General features: G+C 32.8%; 1 protein-coding gene across 2 annotated transcripts in view; it reads left to right on the top strand.

Moving 5' to 3' along the window:
• The window catches only part of SLC12A2 (solute carrier family 12 member 2), a 93,717-nt gene extending 79,669 nt beyond the window's left edge, over positions 1-14,048 (top strand). The window contains exons 20-27 of one of the 2 annotated variants that reach the window (XM_061422900.1): positions 522-647; positions 3,324-3,371; positions 4,794-4,916; positions 6,399-6,510; positions 7,718-7,804; positions 8,129-8,264; positions 8,569-8,636; positions 11,196-14,048. In XM_061422900.1, the coding sequence (XP_061278884.1) occupies positions 522-647; positions 3,324-3,371; positions 4,794-4,916; positions 6,399-6,510; positions 7,718-7,804; positions 8,129-8,264; positions 8,569-8,636; positions 11,196-11,331 (836 nt within the window). In that variant the 3' untranslated portion in view covers positions 11,332-14,048. The remainder of the gene's footprint in view (positions 1-521; positions 648-3,323; positions 3,372-4,793; positions 4,917-6,398; positions 6,511-7,717; positions 7,805-8,128; positions 8,265-8,568; positions 8,637-11,195) is intronic. The other variant, XM_061422902.1, reaches the window with a different exon arrangement.
• The last annotated feature ends 408 nt before the right edge of the window (positions 14,049-14,456 follow it).

The raw sequence follows: 14,456 nt of genomic DNA, 5'->3' as shown, positions 1-14,456 counted from the left end.
ATCGTGGAAGCTAAATGTTTGCTAACCCCTTCCTACAAAGCAGAAAATGAAGAAAGTACTTTAAAAATAAAGAGATAACACGTTTACCATGAGCTAAGGAAAAAACTCTATCCCTTAGTTTTAGTTCTACAGTCATGGGTATAATTTTTCACTGTTGTCTATCATCTTATATGTATATCAACATTTGTCACATTCTCCATTTTTTTACATGTGTAAATGACTTTGAAATTAGAGTTGATTCACATTTTATACCATATTATGTTCTGTAAAACCAACTCATTACTGATTTCTCTCTCATCACCTAATTAAAATGTCTGACAGTTGTGGCCGAATATAATTTAGTTGAATGGTCATTTCAAAATGGATTATCACATTCCTTTATATAAGAAATAATTTATTATGAACTCACTATTAACTCATAATAAACTGCGCTTAAAATTGTCATTAAATTGATGTTACACCGTGATGCCCTCTTTGATTGAAAGATTTAGAAAACATTTTGAATACTTTTATGTCTACAGAAGAATTACTATCATCGCAAGAGAAATCTCCTGGTGTAAAGGATGTGGTACTGAGTGTGGAGTATAGTAAAAAATCAGATTTAGATACTTCTAAACCATCCAGTGAGAAATCCATTACACATAAAGGTAATTTTTATTAAACAAGAAATTTTATTAATGGTTTTTATTATATGGCATGTCTCACAAAGTAACTAGTTTTCAAATATGTACTCTTCATTTCTACTTGCTCAGGTGAAAGTTATGCCTTTCAAAAATGGCTCCAAATAATTAATTATTTTTAAGGTATTGAATAGCTCATAGAATAGAAACCATGCTAGTTAATTAAATACTAATATGCTCTTGTATGTTTTTGTTTATACTTAATTTTAATTTGAAGCATAGGTTAAAGCTGAGTTTGCAATGAAACTTGGTAGTTTTGGAGTAATGTGTATATAGCATATGATAACACTGAAAGGAATGAGGCTTATAAGATTAGTTTATCTGATTTTTTTGGTTAATCAAGATATTTTAATACCAGAGGTTTTGTTTATGTACTGAAATACCCTGAATATTTATATATCTACTGTACCTAGTATTGTTCAGGTAGAACAGTTTAATAAAAAATCAGTTTAATCTCCTCCCAAGAAACAAGCTCTTTATGTTTAGCTGCTGAACTCTTGGAGTCATAACTATAGACATAAATACCCCTGGTGGCTAAGTCAGGGTTTAAGCCAACAAAAAAACCTTCCAAGTCTCCTGAGACTTCAGGATAATTTCATCCATAAATCTCTGTCATGTCTATGAGAAGGAAAAAGGAATGACTTCCAAATCTTACTCTCCCACCCTCACTCTCCTACCTCTGTTCAGTCTAGTATCTCCATCTGTCCTACTCCCAGCTGACATGCAACAAGAAAAATCTGCACTGTAAATCATCAAACCATATCATACTTTTGATTCCTATAATTCTGAAATTGATTACCATGGAAATTTGATAACCTAACTCTGAATCTCTTCTAGATCGTTTAGAAGCATTAATGCTGCTTTTTCTTTCCTCCTTATTTGTTTGCTTAGAGTAGTGATAGTTGAAAGTTCAGTTGCGACCCATTTTCCATATCAGTTCTTTGCTGGCTTGTTTTTTTTTTTTCTATTTCACATCAAAATTCTATAAACTGATTCTGCTAACTCTTAAACGTTTCTGCATTTATTTTTAGTTTATGGTATACATTCTTTCATTTTCTCTTACTTTTTTTGTTGTTGTTCCCCTTTTCTCTTGCCTCAAAACAGATCTTTTCTTTATGGGAATATGTTAGGAATTAATAGGTAAAGCTATGACAGGAGAAGTAATATTTATCAGTCATCTACTGTTCCTCTCACACTGTAGTAGATGTTATCCTTACATGAGCTTATTAATGTTTGTCACAATCTTATGAAGTCATCATTTTTAAAGAGTAGGGGACTAGGTCAGTACATTTCTGCTCATCTTTTTCTTTTAAAAATGTAAACGCCTTTAAAATTAGTTTAAATCACTTTTAAGTGTATTTTCTTCACATTTCTGAGCTCTTTGAAATGAATACAGAATGTCCAACAGTCTTTTATTACTGTTAAAGATAGATAATATCAAACGTCTGCTTTATAAGAACAGTTTATTTAATACTATAAAATTAGATTTAATAATTGAAATGTTTCTTATTCCATAACATGCATAAAAATTAGCATTCAAAAATAGCATACATTTTATTTTGTTAGCTTTCTATTTAGCTATTTTCAGAATTACATGGAAAATGTAGAAAAGTTTATATAAAAAGCCTGCAGAATGATAAATATTCCGTTATTGTTTTTATATTTCGTATGTCTGTCTTATTGAGGCCTGCAGTATGCAGAGGGACAAAAAGAGTCCCCTTTGAATACACGTTTTATGATAGGCACTGAGCTCAGTGCATTAATGCTTGCAACATAAAAACTTTAAGAGGTAGGTATTGTTCAACCTTTTAACAAATGAGGAAAGTGAGGCCTTAAGTAATTAGCTCAAGGTCACACCACTAGAAAAAGGTTTAGAGGTACTCTTGAAATGCTGGGAGTCTGACTCAAGAGCCCGTCACTGTAGTGTACTCTTTCCTGTCCAAGCTGGGAGTTTTATGTGCCTTAAACAAATAGTATAGCTTATTTTAAGAAAAAAAAATTTAAGTTAAGAAAAATATTAATTCTGGGAAATATTTATAGATATATAAATATAAATGGACTGGTATATGCTACATATATGCATATACTCACACACACATACACATATATGTATGTATATACAAATTTATATATTTGAAAAATCACTCCTGTATAACCTGGCGTTTTATATAAACCATAAGACTCTTGTCTTTGATCAAATGCCTTAATATTTCAAGTGGTAATTAATTTTTACAAAAACCAAATATCTGTGCTTCTAAAATTACTTGGCAGCCATTTGCAAATGATACAGTGGCATGTTTGACTGCAACATCAATTTTTTGATATCATGTTTCTACTCTGTAAGCCATAGCAACTGATTTCAAGTTTGCCAGTTTAAAAGTTCAAAAAAAATTCTAGTTTTTGCCAGTTTTACCGGAATAAAATTTAGGGGCGGGTGTTACTCAGTAGCCCTGTTGGAGGAATCTAACATGTTTGCTTTTTCAATCCTGAACACTCAGTCTAGAAATATCTTCAGTCTTAATTATTTTTCACACTGTTTCTTCATACTATGTTTGCTTATAAATGTGTTCTAGTTACATTTTCATTATTTTATTAATAAAAAGGCAATTAACTTATATTTTGTGTTTCTTAAACATAATCTAGATGAGGAAGAGGATGGCAAGACTCCAACTCAACCACTGTTGAAAAAAGGCAGGCATTTTTCATCATTTTATTTTAATCTCCTTTCTCATACTGTTAATTCTTTAACTCCAATTTTATTATTTTCTTTCTTTACCTTGGTTTTTATTTTCATGGTGAGGTGATGTTACAGTTATTTATTAAATGCAGATTAGAAAAATAACGACTGGTCCAAATAAAGCATTAAATCATCCCAGGAAAAGGTGATATGTCAAAAACAAATTCTTTTAAATCATAGTAGCATTTCAGGAATATTCAAATCCTGAAAGTCAGTATTTTAATTTTATAATTTAAACTGCATGGTTTAGATGATAAGTAGAGACACTGAAATAGGTTTATGTACAGTGTCACTTGCATTCTTTACCATCAGTTGTACCCAGCCAAGTCCTTAATTTTGATACTAATATATTTCTCATTTCAAAAATTACAATATTTCTCACAGTCCTGCTGCGTTTGGGAGATACAGTCATGTCAACGTACATGAATTTTATGAGAAGGAGATAGAGGTGAGAGTTATGGAGCAGTGTGGTTTGGTAGCCATATTATTTCATCATGCAAAGTCATTCGTCATGTTTGCATACATCATGGCAGCATGAAACGTGAATGATAAGACATTCTTCAGAAGTGATCAGATTTCTTTCTGTGGATTTATGCTTTTAAATTTTGGTATAGGGATTTCATTATAGTCATTTGCTTGCTCACAGTCAGTGCTGATTTTTTTCTTCCTTTTTAATTCCTAGTGATGTAAATGAGAATTCCCTTGACAAATTGTTCTTTAAACCTGCAGCAAATGGGTGCTCTTCCTGGGAGTTCCCACATTCTTTTTGTGGTTCACAGAAAGATTTGGTGCTTATATGGCTTTAAAATTGGGCCTCACATATTGAGGGGACAGAGTTAGGTAAAGATGAGGGAGTTTTTCCTTCTTTAGTGAAACAGTGAGAGGTTTTACTGTGATAACTGCATGATTGTATTGATATGTCTCCCACTCCCTTCTGTCTTTTATATTACAGATAAAAACATTTATTTTAAATATTTTTGAGCTTTAAATTATTGAGAAACCAAATTACAAAAGAAATATCTTCATGGAACAGGGATAAACTTACTTTGCCCAGTCAGCCTAAAACAGCTTTTCAAAAGTCAAAATCTAGCAGTTATAATTTTATTTACTGGTTTTTGTGATTCTCTTTCATTCAGAATGCTTCAAAATATTAGAAATTAGGCAAGGTAGTTTGGATGAGTATAGATATATTTATCTATAATCATTTAAAAGTATGTTCAAATTACAAGCAATTGTGTCGTGAAGAATGCCATGTATATAATTGTCTTTCATTATAAACATCTGAATATACAAAAGTTAGGGAACTATACGAATTTAGCAAGATATACTTTAAGATTTACCTCTCTTACATCTTATTTTTCTGCTTAATCCTTCAGAATCCAAAGGCCCTGCTGTGCCTTTAAACGTAGCTGACCAAAAGCTTCTTGAAGCTAGTACACAATTTCAGAAAAAACAGGGAAAGAATACTATTGACGTCTGGTGGCTTTTTGATGATGGAGGTAAGGTTGCTAACCTATTTGTTTTTAATAAGTTTAAATTTTTTGGAGTTGTGGGGGTGGTATTAGGAAATAGCATGTACTCTTTACTCACTGACCCATTCCCATTAGGCCAACATTCCCCAAAGCATTAGGATTAGTTCCAGAATCAGGCATCACACTTAGTTGTCATCTCTCTTCAGTATCCTTTGGTTTGAAAGTTGCTCAGCCCTTCCTTGAGCTTTATGACTTGAAAATTTTTTTTAAAAATTAGACCGTTTTGTAGAATGTCACTTGATTTGAGGTGCTGTTTAATGATTCATAATCATTAGTTTCAAGTTATGTATTTTGGGTAGGAATATCACAAGAGTGATGCCGTGCCTTCTGTCTGCATCTCATCAGGTGGCTCTTGATGTTGATTCGTCTCATCACTGGTGAAAGTAGCTTTGACCTTTGAGTAAGGTGGCTTTCACTGTGTTTATATACTGAAAAGCTATTATTGCCACCTTTTATAATTACGGGTATTTGGGGCATGGGCAATTTCTTTGAGACCATGTAATATTCTATTGTTGCTGTGATTTTTGCCACCATCTTGAGCACACATTGATATTTCCACCTGAATTTATTTTTGCTGTTATTGTTATGGTGTATATGTGGTTTCCAAATGATTTTTCCAATCCCATCATTTCTTCCTTATTTATTAGTTTTATCTGGTGTTTAACTGTAAAGAAGAGCTTTCTCTTTACTTCTATTTGTGTGGACTTAACAGTCTCCAATTATATTCAGTGGGTTAGCATTTTTCATTTTTATAATTTATTTTGATGTCCCAGATTTGACCAGCAGTATCCTCTTTAGGCTGACTTCTGTGTCCATTTGTCATGTCCCGATCATTCTTTATTTTATGATAAAATATGATGTTCCAGGCTCAGTTTTGTACTTCACCTGCATCAGCACTTGAATGACCCTTTAATCCAAAGAGCCTTGATTCCTTTCAGTGAAGAACGGTATTTAGAAACATCGGTCAGAGCATTAGATACGCCCGTTTCTACTAGGGTGTCACTGCTTCCATGCCCTCTCAGTGGACAGATGTAGGAAACACACACAGCACTTATTTGTATGTACATGTGTAGATTGAAACCACTTCCATTGCCAACACTGCAGGCTTTGCTCCAGCTTCTCCCTTTTCATGTTTTGAAACATGACTCCCATTAGCTTCAGTGAACTTTCTTTTTCTCAGTCCTGATATAACAAATCTCCCTACCCTTCAAGGTCAGTACCTCATTTTTTGCTTTCATGACATGGGCCTTGTCTTCACTGGACCTCCCTCCTTATTCAGGTCTGCCAAGTGGATTTTTGACTGAATCATTACAGGCAGGACAGAAAAAAAAATGTTTGTTATATATTGAGGTGTGGTAAAGAAGTTTTTAGCAGCTAACTTGAATTAAAAGTTTTTAATTGAGAAATCAATGTTAAATATAGATGATCTGTTATATTTTTATGACTTAGGTTTGACTTTATTGATACCTTATCTTCTGACTACCAAGAAAAAGTGGAAAGATTGTAAGATCAGAGTATTCATTGGTGGAAAAATAAATAGAATAGACCATGACCGAAGAGCGTAAGTCTGTTTTAAACTGATGAGCTTTTATCTAATAGTATTTCATTATCTCAATATTGGTTTGGTAGGGTAACAATTAGACAGTACAGAAAATGTCAGTAATGTTGCTCTGTTCTGTAGCGAAGCTGAAGAGTCTAAAATAAAACCTCATTCTCTTTAATTTAGTCTTAATGTTCAAGTTTAGATTCTTGGTTTTACTCACATGTAATATTTTTAATATGTTGACATTTTAGAACATCTTTAAATACTTGTAGCATAGAAGCATTAATCAGCCTTTTATGAAGAAAAATTAGCAGGGTAAAAAGTGCACAAAAGTTATATATCCATATATGTATTATACTTTTCAGACTTCTAGACAACAGAAATGCATGATGGCCTTGTCCATTCTCTCATTTCTGTCTGTCCTGTCACACAATTCTAGTTCTGGTTTCAGTGCTTCTCTAAGTACCCTCTGTCTCATTTCTGACTATTTCATAATATATTGTACATATGCTCCTAATTTCATGTTTGGAAAGAAAAGCTTTGATCATGTGACGCCTCTGCCCCAAGGAATTTTAACTTCTTCTCTGTTACATACCATAGAAAGCCTGTGTGACAATCAGGGCCCTTTATAGTCTGTCTTGTTTCCTTTCTGTCTTTATCTCCTGTTTGCCCAAATATGCCTTATACTTCAGTTTACATTTCTGCACCCACCCTAAACATACATATGATTTCAGACTTTTACTTCTTTGCCTGCTCTCATCTCTCTACTACAAATAGTTCTTCACTAGCCTCCCTTCTGTGTTAAAATAACTCCATTCTTTAAAACCCAGTACTTATTGACACCTTCCTCATAAACGTTCCCTGTTTCTATTTGTTACAAATAACTGTTTACCAGTTTTTATTGAAATTCATGTACATATACAAACTGACTAAAATTAAAAAACTAGGTGCCATTCAAATTTAATTATTGTCTTCCTCTGTCCATTGGATACTAAGGAAAAATTCAGAGAATGTAAGAGAATACAATGCAAGTTTCTAGATAATTTAGACGTCTACTTTGTGAATGAGTAGTATAAATTAATTCGATGGATTTTGCTCAGCACCTGACATACTTTTCCTGTAAATCATTCTTTCCTATAAATCATATGGAGTCAGCCCTAAATAGAATAAAAATATTTCTGTATACAGCCTTCATGTATATCAGTGCTGTTCACTTTTGTTCTAGGATGGCTACTTTGCTTAGCAAGTTCCGGATAGACTTCTCTGATATCATGGTCTTAGGAGATATTAATACTAAACCAAAGAAAGAAAAGTAAGTTATTAGATAAATTGTTTTGTATAAATTTCTGATTGTTTTATGGATGACCTACTCAGACACTGTAATAGGTCATTTAACTTAATTACCTGGGGGTTTTGCCTGCTTTTAGTTACATGTGAAGTCAACTTTTTCTTAAGCTAGCAGATAACTGACTGACATTGCAGATATTGAAGTAAGTCCAAAGGGCCCTTTATAGTCTGTCTTGTTTCCTTTCTGTCTTTATCTCCTGTTCCCCCAAATATGCCTTATACTTCAGTTTACATTTCTGCACCCATCCCAAACATACATATTAACTGTCTGTATTCCTTTTTTTTTAAGTATTGTAGCTTTTGATGAAATGATTGAGCCATACAGACTTCATGAAGATGATAAAGAACAAGATATTGCAGATAAAATGAAAGAAGATGAACCATGGCGAATAACAGATAATGAGCTTGAACTTTATAAGACCAAGGTATTCTTTCTCTCCTGCTTCCTTTTCATTAATCTTCCTTGTGGTTTTTTTAGAAAATACTTAAGAAATAAATATCAAGAACTACAGTTGGTTATGAAAAGAACTAGTTGTGTAAACTAAATCTACTTTAAGTTGTACTTATATTTGGATAGTGCAAAGCACTGATTTTTTTTTTTTAAGTTTGGGAATGGATATTTTTATTATACCAAAATTGATTTTGGTTTCTTTTTATCTATAGTTTTATGTACCAGGGAAAATTTCAGTTTTCGAAAGGACTAAGAATGACTGTTATGTTTCATTTCAGACATACCGGCAGATCAGGTTAAATGAATTATTAAAGGAACATTCAAACACAGCTAATATCATTGTCATGTAAGTAATAACCTATACTAAGATTTTCTTGGCTATTCATTTTATGATAATTCAATTAGGATTCATTTCTTCTACCAAAAATATATCTATAACCATAATAACTTAGTGGTTATGAGAGAAAAACAAACTTTTTTTAATACATTTTGCTTTAAGCATATGAAGAAATCATATAAGATAAGAAAGATAAACAAAAATATTTACCTTAAGCTTATATAAATCTAAATAATTCCTTATCATCGTAGCATATTCTGGGATTTTTTTCCTTTATGCTTTTTCCCACTTTTAAAAAATTCCTTAGCTTTGGAAATACCACAGCATAACCTGGAAATACCACAGCATAACCATCAACATTTGTCGGGTAATGGGGCTGCAAGTTGAAATTTGGTTCCTAGACAGTTTCTTCATAGAAATAATTCCATCAAGTTAGGCTAAGGATTAAATTTAAAACATGGTTCATATCTGAATTCCCACTCCCAAGTTCCCACATACAAAATGTCATATAGACACAATGTCTTTGCATTGAATTTAGATACTTGTGCTCACTCTGGCTTTTCTTTCACTAAACCAGGTTGCCTAGATCTTTCTTGAACCCAAATTTTCTAAGTCCTGGAGCCTGGTCCTTATATAGGTAAAAAAGGCTCAGATCTCTGGAAACATGTCAAATTATGAAACTAAGTAATACCAAAAGATTGCTATTTTGACTAACAACCAGGAAATTTGACTACACCAGGAAATTTGCAATTTTGCTGATGGTAACCAAATATCTGTAATGGAAGTCACTAAAACATAGAAATCTAGAGAAAAACACTCTATGGAGCAACTGGACATACATCCACTACCTACAAATGAAAATGAAAGCTCAGAGATAGGTACAAGAAATTGAACATTAATATATAGAATTAATTATGTTTGAATTTCATTCATCCGTATGTAGTTACCACTATCAAAATTCAGATAGAAATATCCCTTTCTCCTAAAACAATTATAAGGGGAGATTTGAGGTTTAATTTTAGATACTAACTCATCAGTGGCCACAGGACTGGAAAAGGTCAGTTTTCATTCCAATCCCAAAGAAAGGCAGTGCCAAAGAATGTTCAAACTACCACACAATTGCATTCATTTCACATGCTAGCAAAGTAATGCTCAAAATTCTCCAAGCTAGGCTTCGACAGTATGTAAACCAAGAACTTCTAGGTGTTCAAGCTGGATTTAGAAAAGGCAGAGGAACCAGAGATCAAATTGCCAACATCCACTGGATCATAAAAAAAGCAAGAAAATTCCAGAGAAACACCTGCTTCATGGACTATGCTAAAGCATTTGACTGTGTGTATCACAACAAACTGTGGAAAATTCTTGAAGAGATGGGAATACCAGACCACCTTACCTATCTTCTGAGAAACCTGTATGCAGGTTGAGTATCAACAGTTAGAACCAGACATGGAACAACAGACTGGTCCCAAATTGGGAAAGGAGAGGATCAAGGCTGTATATTGTTACCTTGCTTTTTTAACTTATATGCAGAGTACATCATGCGAAATGCCAGGCTGGATGAAGCACAAGCTGGAATCAAGATTGTCGGGAGAAATATCAATAACCTCAGATACGCAGATGACACCACCCTTATGGCAGAAAGTGAAGAGGAACTAAGAGCCTCTTGAGGAAGGTGAAAGAGGAGAGTGAAAAAGTTGGCTTAAAACTCAACATTTAGAAAACTAAGATCATGACATCCAGTCCCATCACTTCATGACAAATAGATGGAGAAACAATGGTAACCGTGACAGATTTCATTTTCTTGGGCTCCAAAACCACTGCAGATGGTGACTGCAGTCATGAAATTAAAATACACTTGCTCTTTGGAAGAAAAGCTATGACTAACCTACACAGCATATTAAAAAGCAGAGACATTACTTTGCCGACCAAGGTCCGTATAGTCAAAGCTATGGTTTTTCCCGTAGTCATGTGTGGATGTGAGAGTTGGACCATAAAGAAGGCTGAGTACTGAAGAATTGATGCTTTTGAACTATGGTGTTGGAGAAGACTCTTGAGAGTCCTTTGGACTGCAAGGAGATCAAATCAGTCCATCCTAAAAGAAATCAATCCAGAATATTCATTTCAAGGCCTGATGGTGAAGCTGAAACTCCAGTACTTTGGCTACCTGATGCAAAGAACTGACTCATTAGAAAAGACCCTGGTACTGGGAAAGATTGAAGGTGGGAGGAGAAGGGGATGACAGAGGATGAGATGGTTGGATGGCATCCCTGACTCAATGGATACAAGTTTGAGCAAGCTCTGGGAGTTGGTGAAGGACAAGGAAGCAGTACATGGGGTCACAAAGAGTCAGACACGACTGAGCGACTGAACAACAAAAATTTGCTATTCTTAAGATATTTTGTAAGAAATACTTTGTTCAAACTTGAAAAAAAAAAGGAATATATGGTATAGTAGTTGTTACAGCATATATTGTAATTATAGTAATTTTTAGTTACTATTACTGTGACTTATAGTTTTTATTATTTTATTCTTAGCTTAGTTTAATTTCTTGTTGTTTTTTGATACCAGGAGTCTCCCAGTTGCACGAAAAGGTGCTGTGTCTAGTGCTCTCTACATGGCATGGTTAGAAGCTCTATCCAAGGACCTGCCACCAATTCTCCTAGTCCGTGGGAATCATCAGAGTGTCCTTACCTTCTATTCTTAAGTGTTTTATCTGCACAGTGGACAGCCCTCCAGACGGTACTTCAGTGCCTAGTGAAGTAACTATCACTGAAATCTTCAACATCACAATGGTGAACTGTGACTTTTTTTCACTATTTCATTAATTTGAAAGCACACAGGGAAGTTGCTCCATTGATATATGTATGGAGACTTCAGTTTTAGTCAATTCCGTATTTCAGTCTTAGTGAATGATGATTCCTTGTTGGACTGAAGCTTGTGAGAGTAAAGTTTTTCCTTTGCTACTTGAATAGCAATAAAAGTGTGTTATTTTTTGATTGATGAAAGGAGTACAAAAAGCCTTTAGCCTTGAGGTGCCTTCTGAAATTAACCAAATTTCATCCATATATCCTCTTTTATAAATTTGTAGAATGTCGAACTTTGCCTTCAGCTATTTTTATTTCTAATCTTTCCCACCTTAAAATGGACACTGCTTTTCTTTTTCCATTGACCAATTAGTGTTGAGTACTGTATGTTTTCTATTACTTTTGTAAATGTGTTTGTTAGGCGAGAATTAGGGCTAGTTAATGAAAATGCAAGGGAAAAAATATGAGAACCGAAAAGTGACCCTAAGGTTAGGTTTGCGTTAGGATGTATAAATGTAGATCTAGGGAGAAAAAAGCCCAATAAACCTTTTTTTTAAAACCTCTAATTGGCTGTTATTTATATCTTTTTTGATTATTATTATTTGAATCCTTAGGGGAGGTTGAAGATTTATCCAGTACTTCTATATACCATCCTGAAAAATCACATATTGTCATTCTCTAAAGAAAATCTTTTAAAATCATTTATATTTATTAGAAGAAAGATCTGTCCTAATTTAGAATTTTCCTCAAATCTGAGGGACTTTTACAAAGTGCTAAAAGACTTTCCTGGTTAAAATTAGACAAAGCATTGTCATTTAATAGAATATTTCAATAAATATATGGAATATCACTATATCATCCTTTTTATAAATCATTAAAATATTTATTGTTTCATCAAATGGTTAAATGGACCACTGGTTTCTTAGTGAAATGTTCTTAGGCTTAATTCATTCAACTGTCAAGTACATAGTCTTAATTAATATACTCAGGTTTGAACAGATTATTCTGGACATTTAAATTTAATCCATTCTTAATACTTTAAAACTTTTGTGTTAAGAAAAACTGCCAGTTTGTGCTTTTGAAAAGTCTGTTTTGACATCATAGTCTACTAGTACAATTTGGACAGTGCATATGTACTGTTACTAAAAGCTTTATATGCAATTATTAATGTGAATTTTTTGTTTTTATTCAAGGAAGGATTTCCCAGAAACATTTCAAGGGATTGTATGTCTACATATCTGTATGTGTGTGTGTATATATGCATACACATATGCATATGTGTATTTATGACGACACAATGGTTGTTTGCATTTTAAAGTGTTAAGATTTATCATATTAAATTTTTTGTTTATGAGTTCACAGATTGAAAGACAGGTTTCATGGAGAACAAATGTGATCACTGGAAGGGCATGTAACTTCACACAGTTATCATTCGATTAGGAAATGGAGAATGTTTCATCTAAAGTACTCTTCAGTGTGTTCACTGGTATAAGTTTCACTGGTGAAGAATTTATGTAGGTGTTCATGAATCTCGAAAATATAAAATTACTACTGTTGTTCAGTAGTGCAATATCTTTGCTGCATGAGTATGAACTAAGTTAATATCATAACAGAGATCTGATAGTAATTTTAAATTCAGAATGTTAAGAGAATGAGGTAATTGTTTTCCTAAAAACTTTTTCCTATGTTATAACTCACACCATTGTACCATTTTTTGGAGGTTTTGTAGTGTTTAAGAGGAAAGACAGTAAAAATGTCATATTCAATAAACAATATCATGTCTCAACTTTTTAAATGGTTAATAGGGCATAACTGAGTGCTGCTATCTTGAAATGTGCACAGGTACACTTACTTTTTCTTTTTTTAAGTTTTTCCCATTCAGGAAAACCTTGTTGTGATCTGTACTGCAGGAACCAAATGTCATGCATCATACATATGTGTATAAAGTACATAAAATATATCTAAATATACATAATGGGGGAGGGTAATATTGTCTGTGAAATAATGTAAGAAACTTTTCACTTAAAAAGAAATGCATTACTTTTACTTAACACTAGATACCAGGTCAGATTTTTCAAGGTTGTTTTTGTGCTATCTCTGATAAATTTCAACAATTAATTCTTAGAAATGTTAGCCAGTGTTGAAGCTATTCTACTCTATTTTATTTATGCTGAATTTGATTGTTTTAATGCCAAAAATCTTAAGTTCTAATCATTGCTGATAACTTGGAAATAAACAGTTATACAATGGCATATGACCGTTCATTATTTCTCTAGGTAAAAATTCAGTGGGTTTAAAGAATGATGGTGTTAAGCTGATTATTAACAGTTAATTAAATCACATATTTATTTGTCACATTATTTCATTTGTATTTTTAGGTTTCCTTTTACATTCTTTTTTTATGCTTTCTGACATTACATATTTTTAAAGACTATGGAAAAATAATTTAAAGATTTGAGCTCTGGTGAATGTTTACTAAGTTTGAAAATGTAATATTTTGATAATACTGTACTATAACTGTCACACAAATGCTTTTCTAATGTTTTAACGTTGAGTATTGCAGTTGCTGCTTTGTACAGAAGTTACTGCAATAAAGGAAGTGGATTCATTAAAACAATTTAATGTCTATTCATTTTATCCATTTTATAAATCCCTGTCAACTCTGTGATTTTTATCTCATTTATACAACTTATTTCATGGATGTCTTGAGTTTTTTAAAATGGCTTTTACCCTAATATTCATTGTTTGGAAAAGTTGTTTGAAGTTGTTCACTATCCTTAAACCTTTGGAGTAATCACTAATTTTCTTGACAGATTGAGCTATATCAGACACAGCTCATTTTGATATTTTATAAATCATTTAACTTTTCTAATTCTGCTTTATTTGTCTTTTGGTTAAATCATGTGTTTATGAGTGAAGAAAGTAGAATATTAAAATGGATTCACAGTCCCTGAGTATAATCTGATTCATTTCTTGCTAAGATTTTTGGCAAAGCTAATTTACAGTTTTACAAAGCATTTTCAGT

This window comes from Bos javanicus, chromosome 7 (assembly GCF_032452875.1).
Source record: "Bos javanicus breed banteng chromosome 7, ARS-OSU_banteng_1.0, whole genome shotgun sequence".
Taxonomy (NCBI): Eukaryota; Metazoa; Chordata; class Mammalia; order Artiodactyla; family Bovidae; genus Bos; species Bos javanicus.
This window is presented reverse-complemented; position numbering and strand designations above follow the sequence as displayed.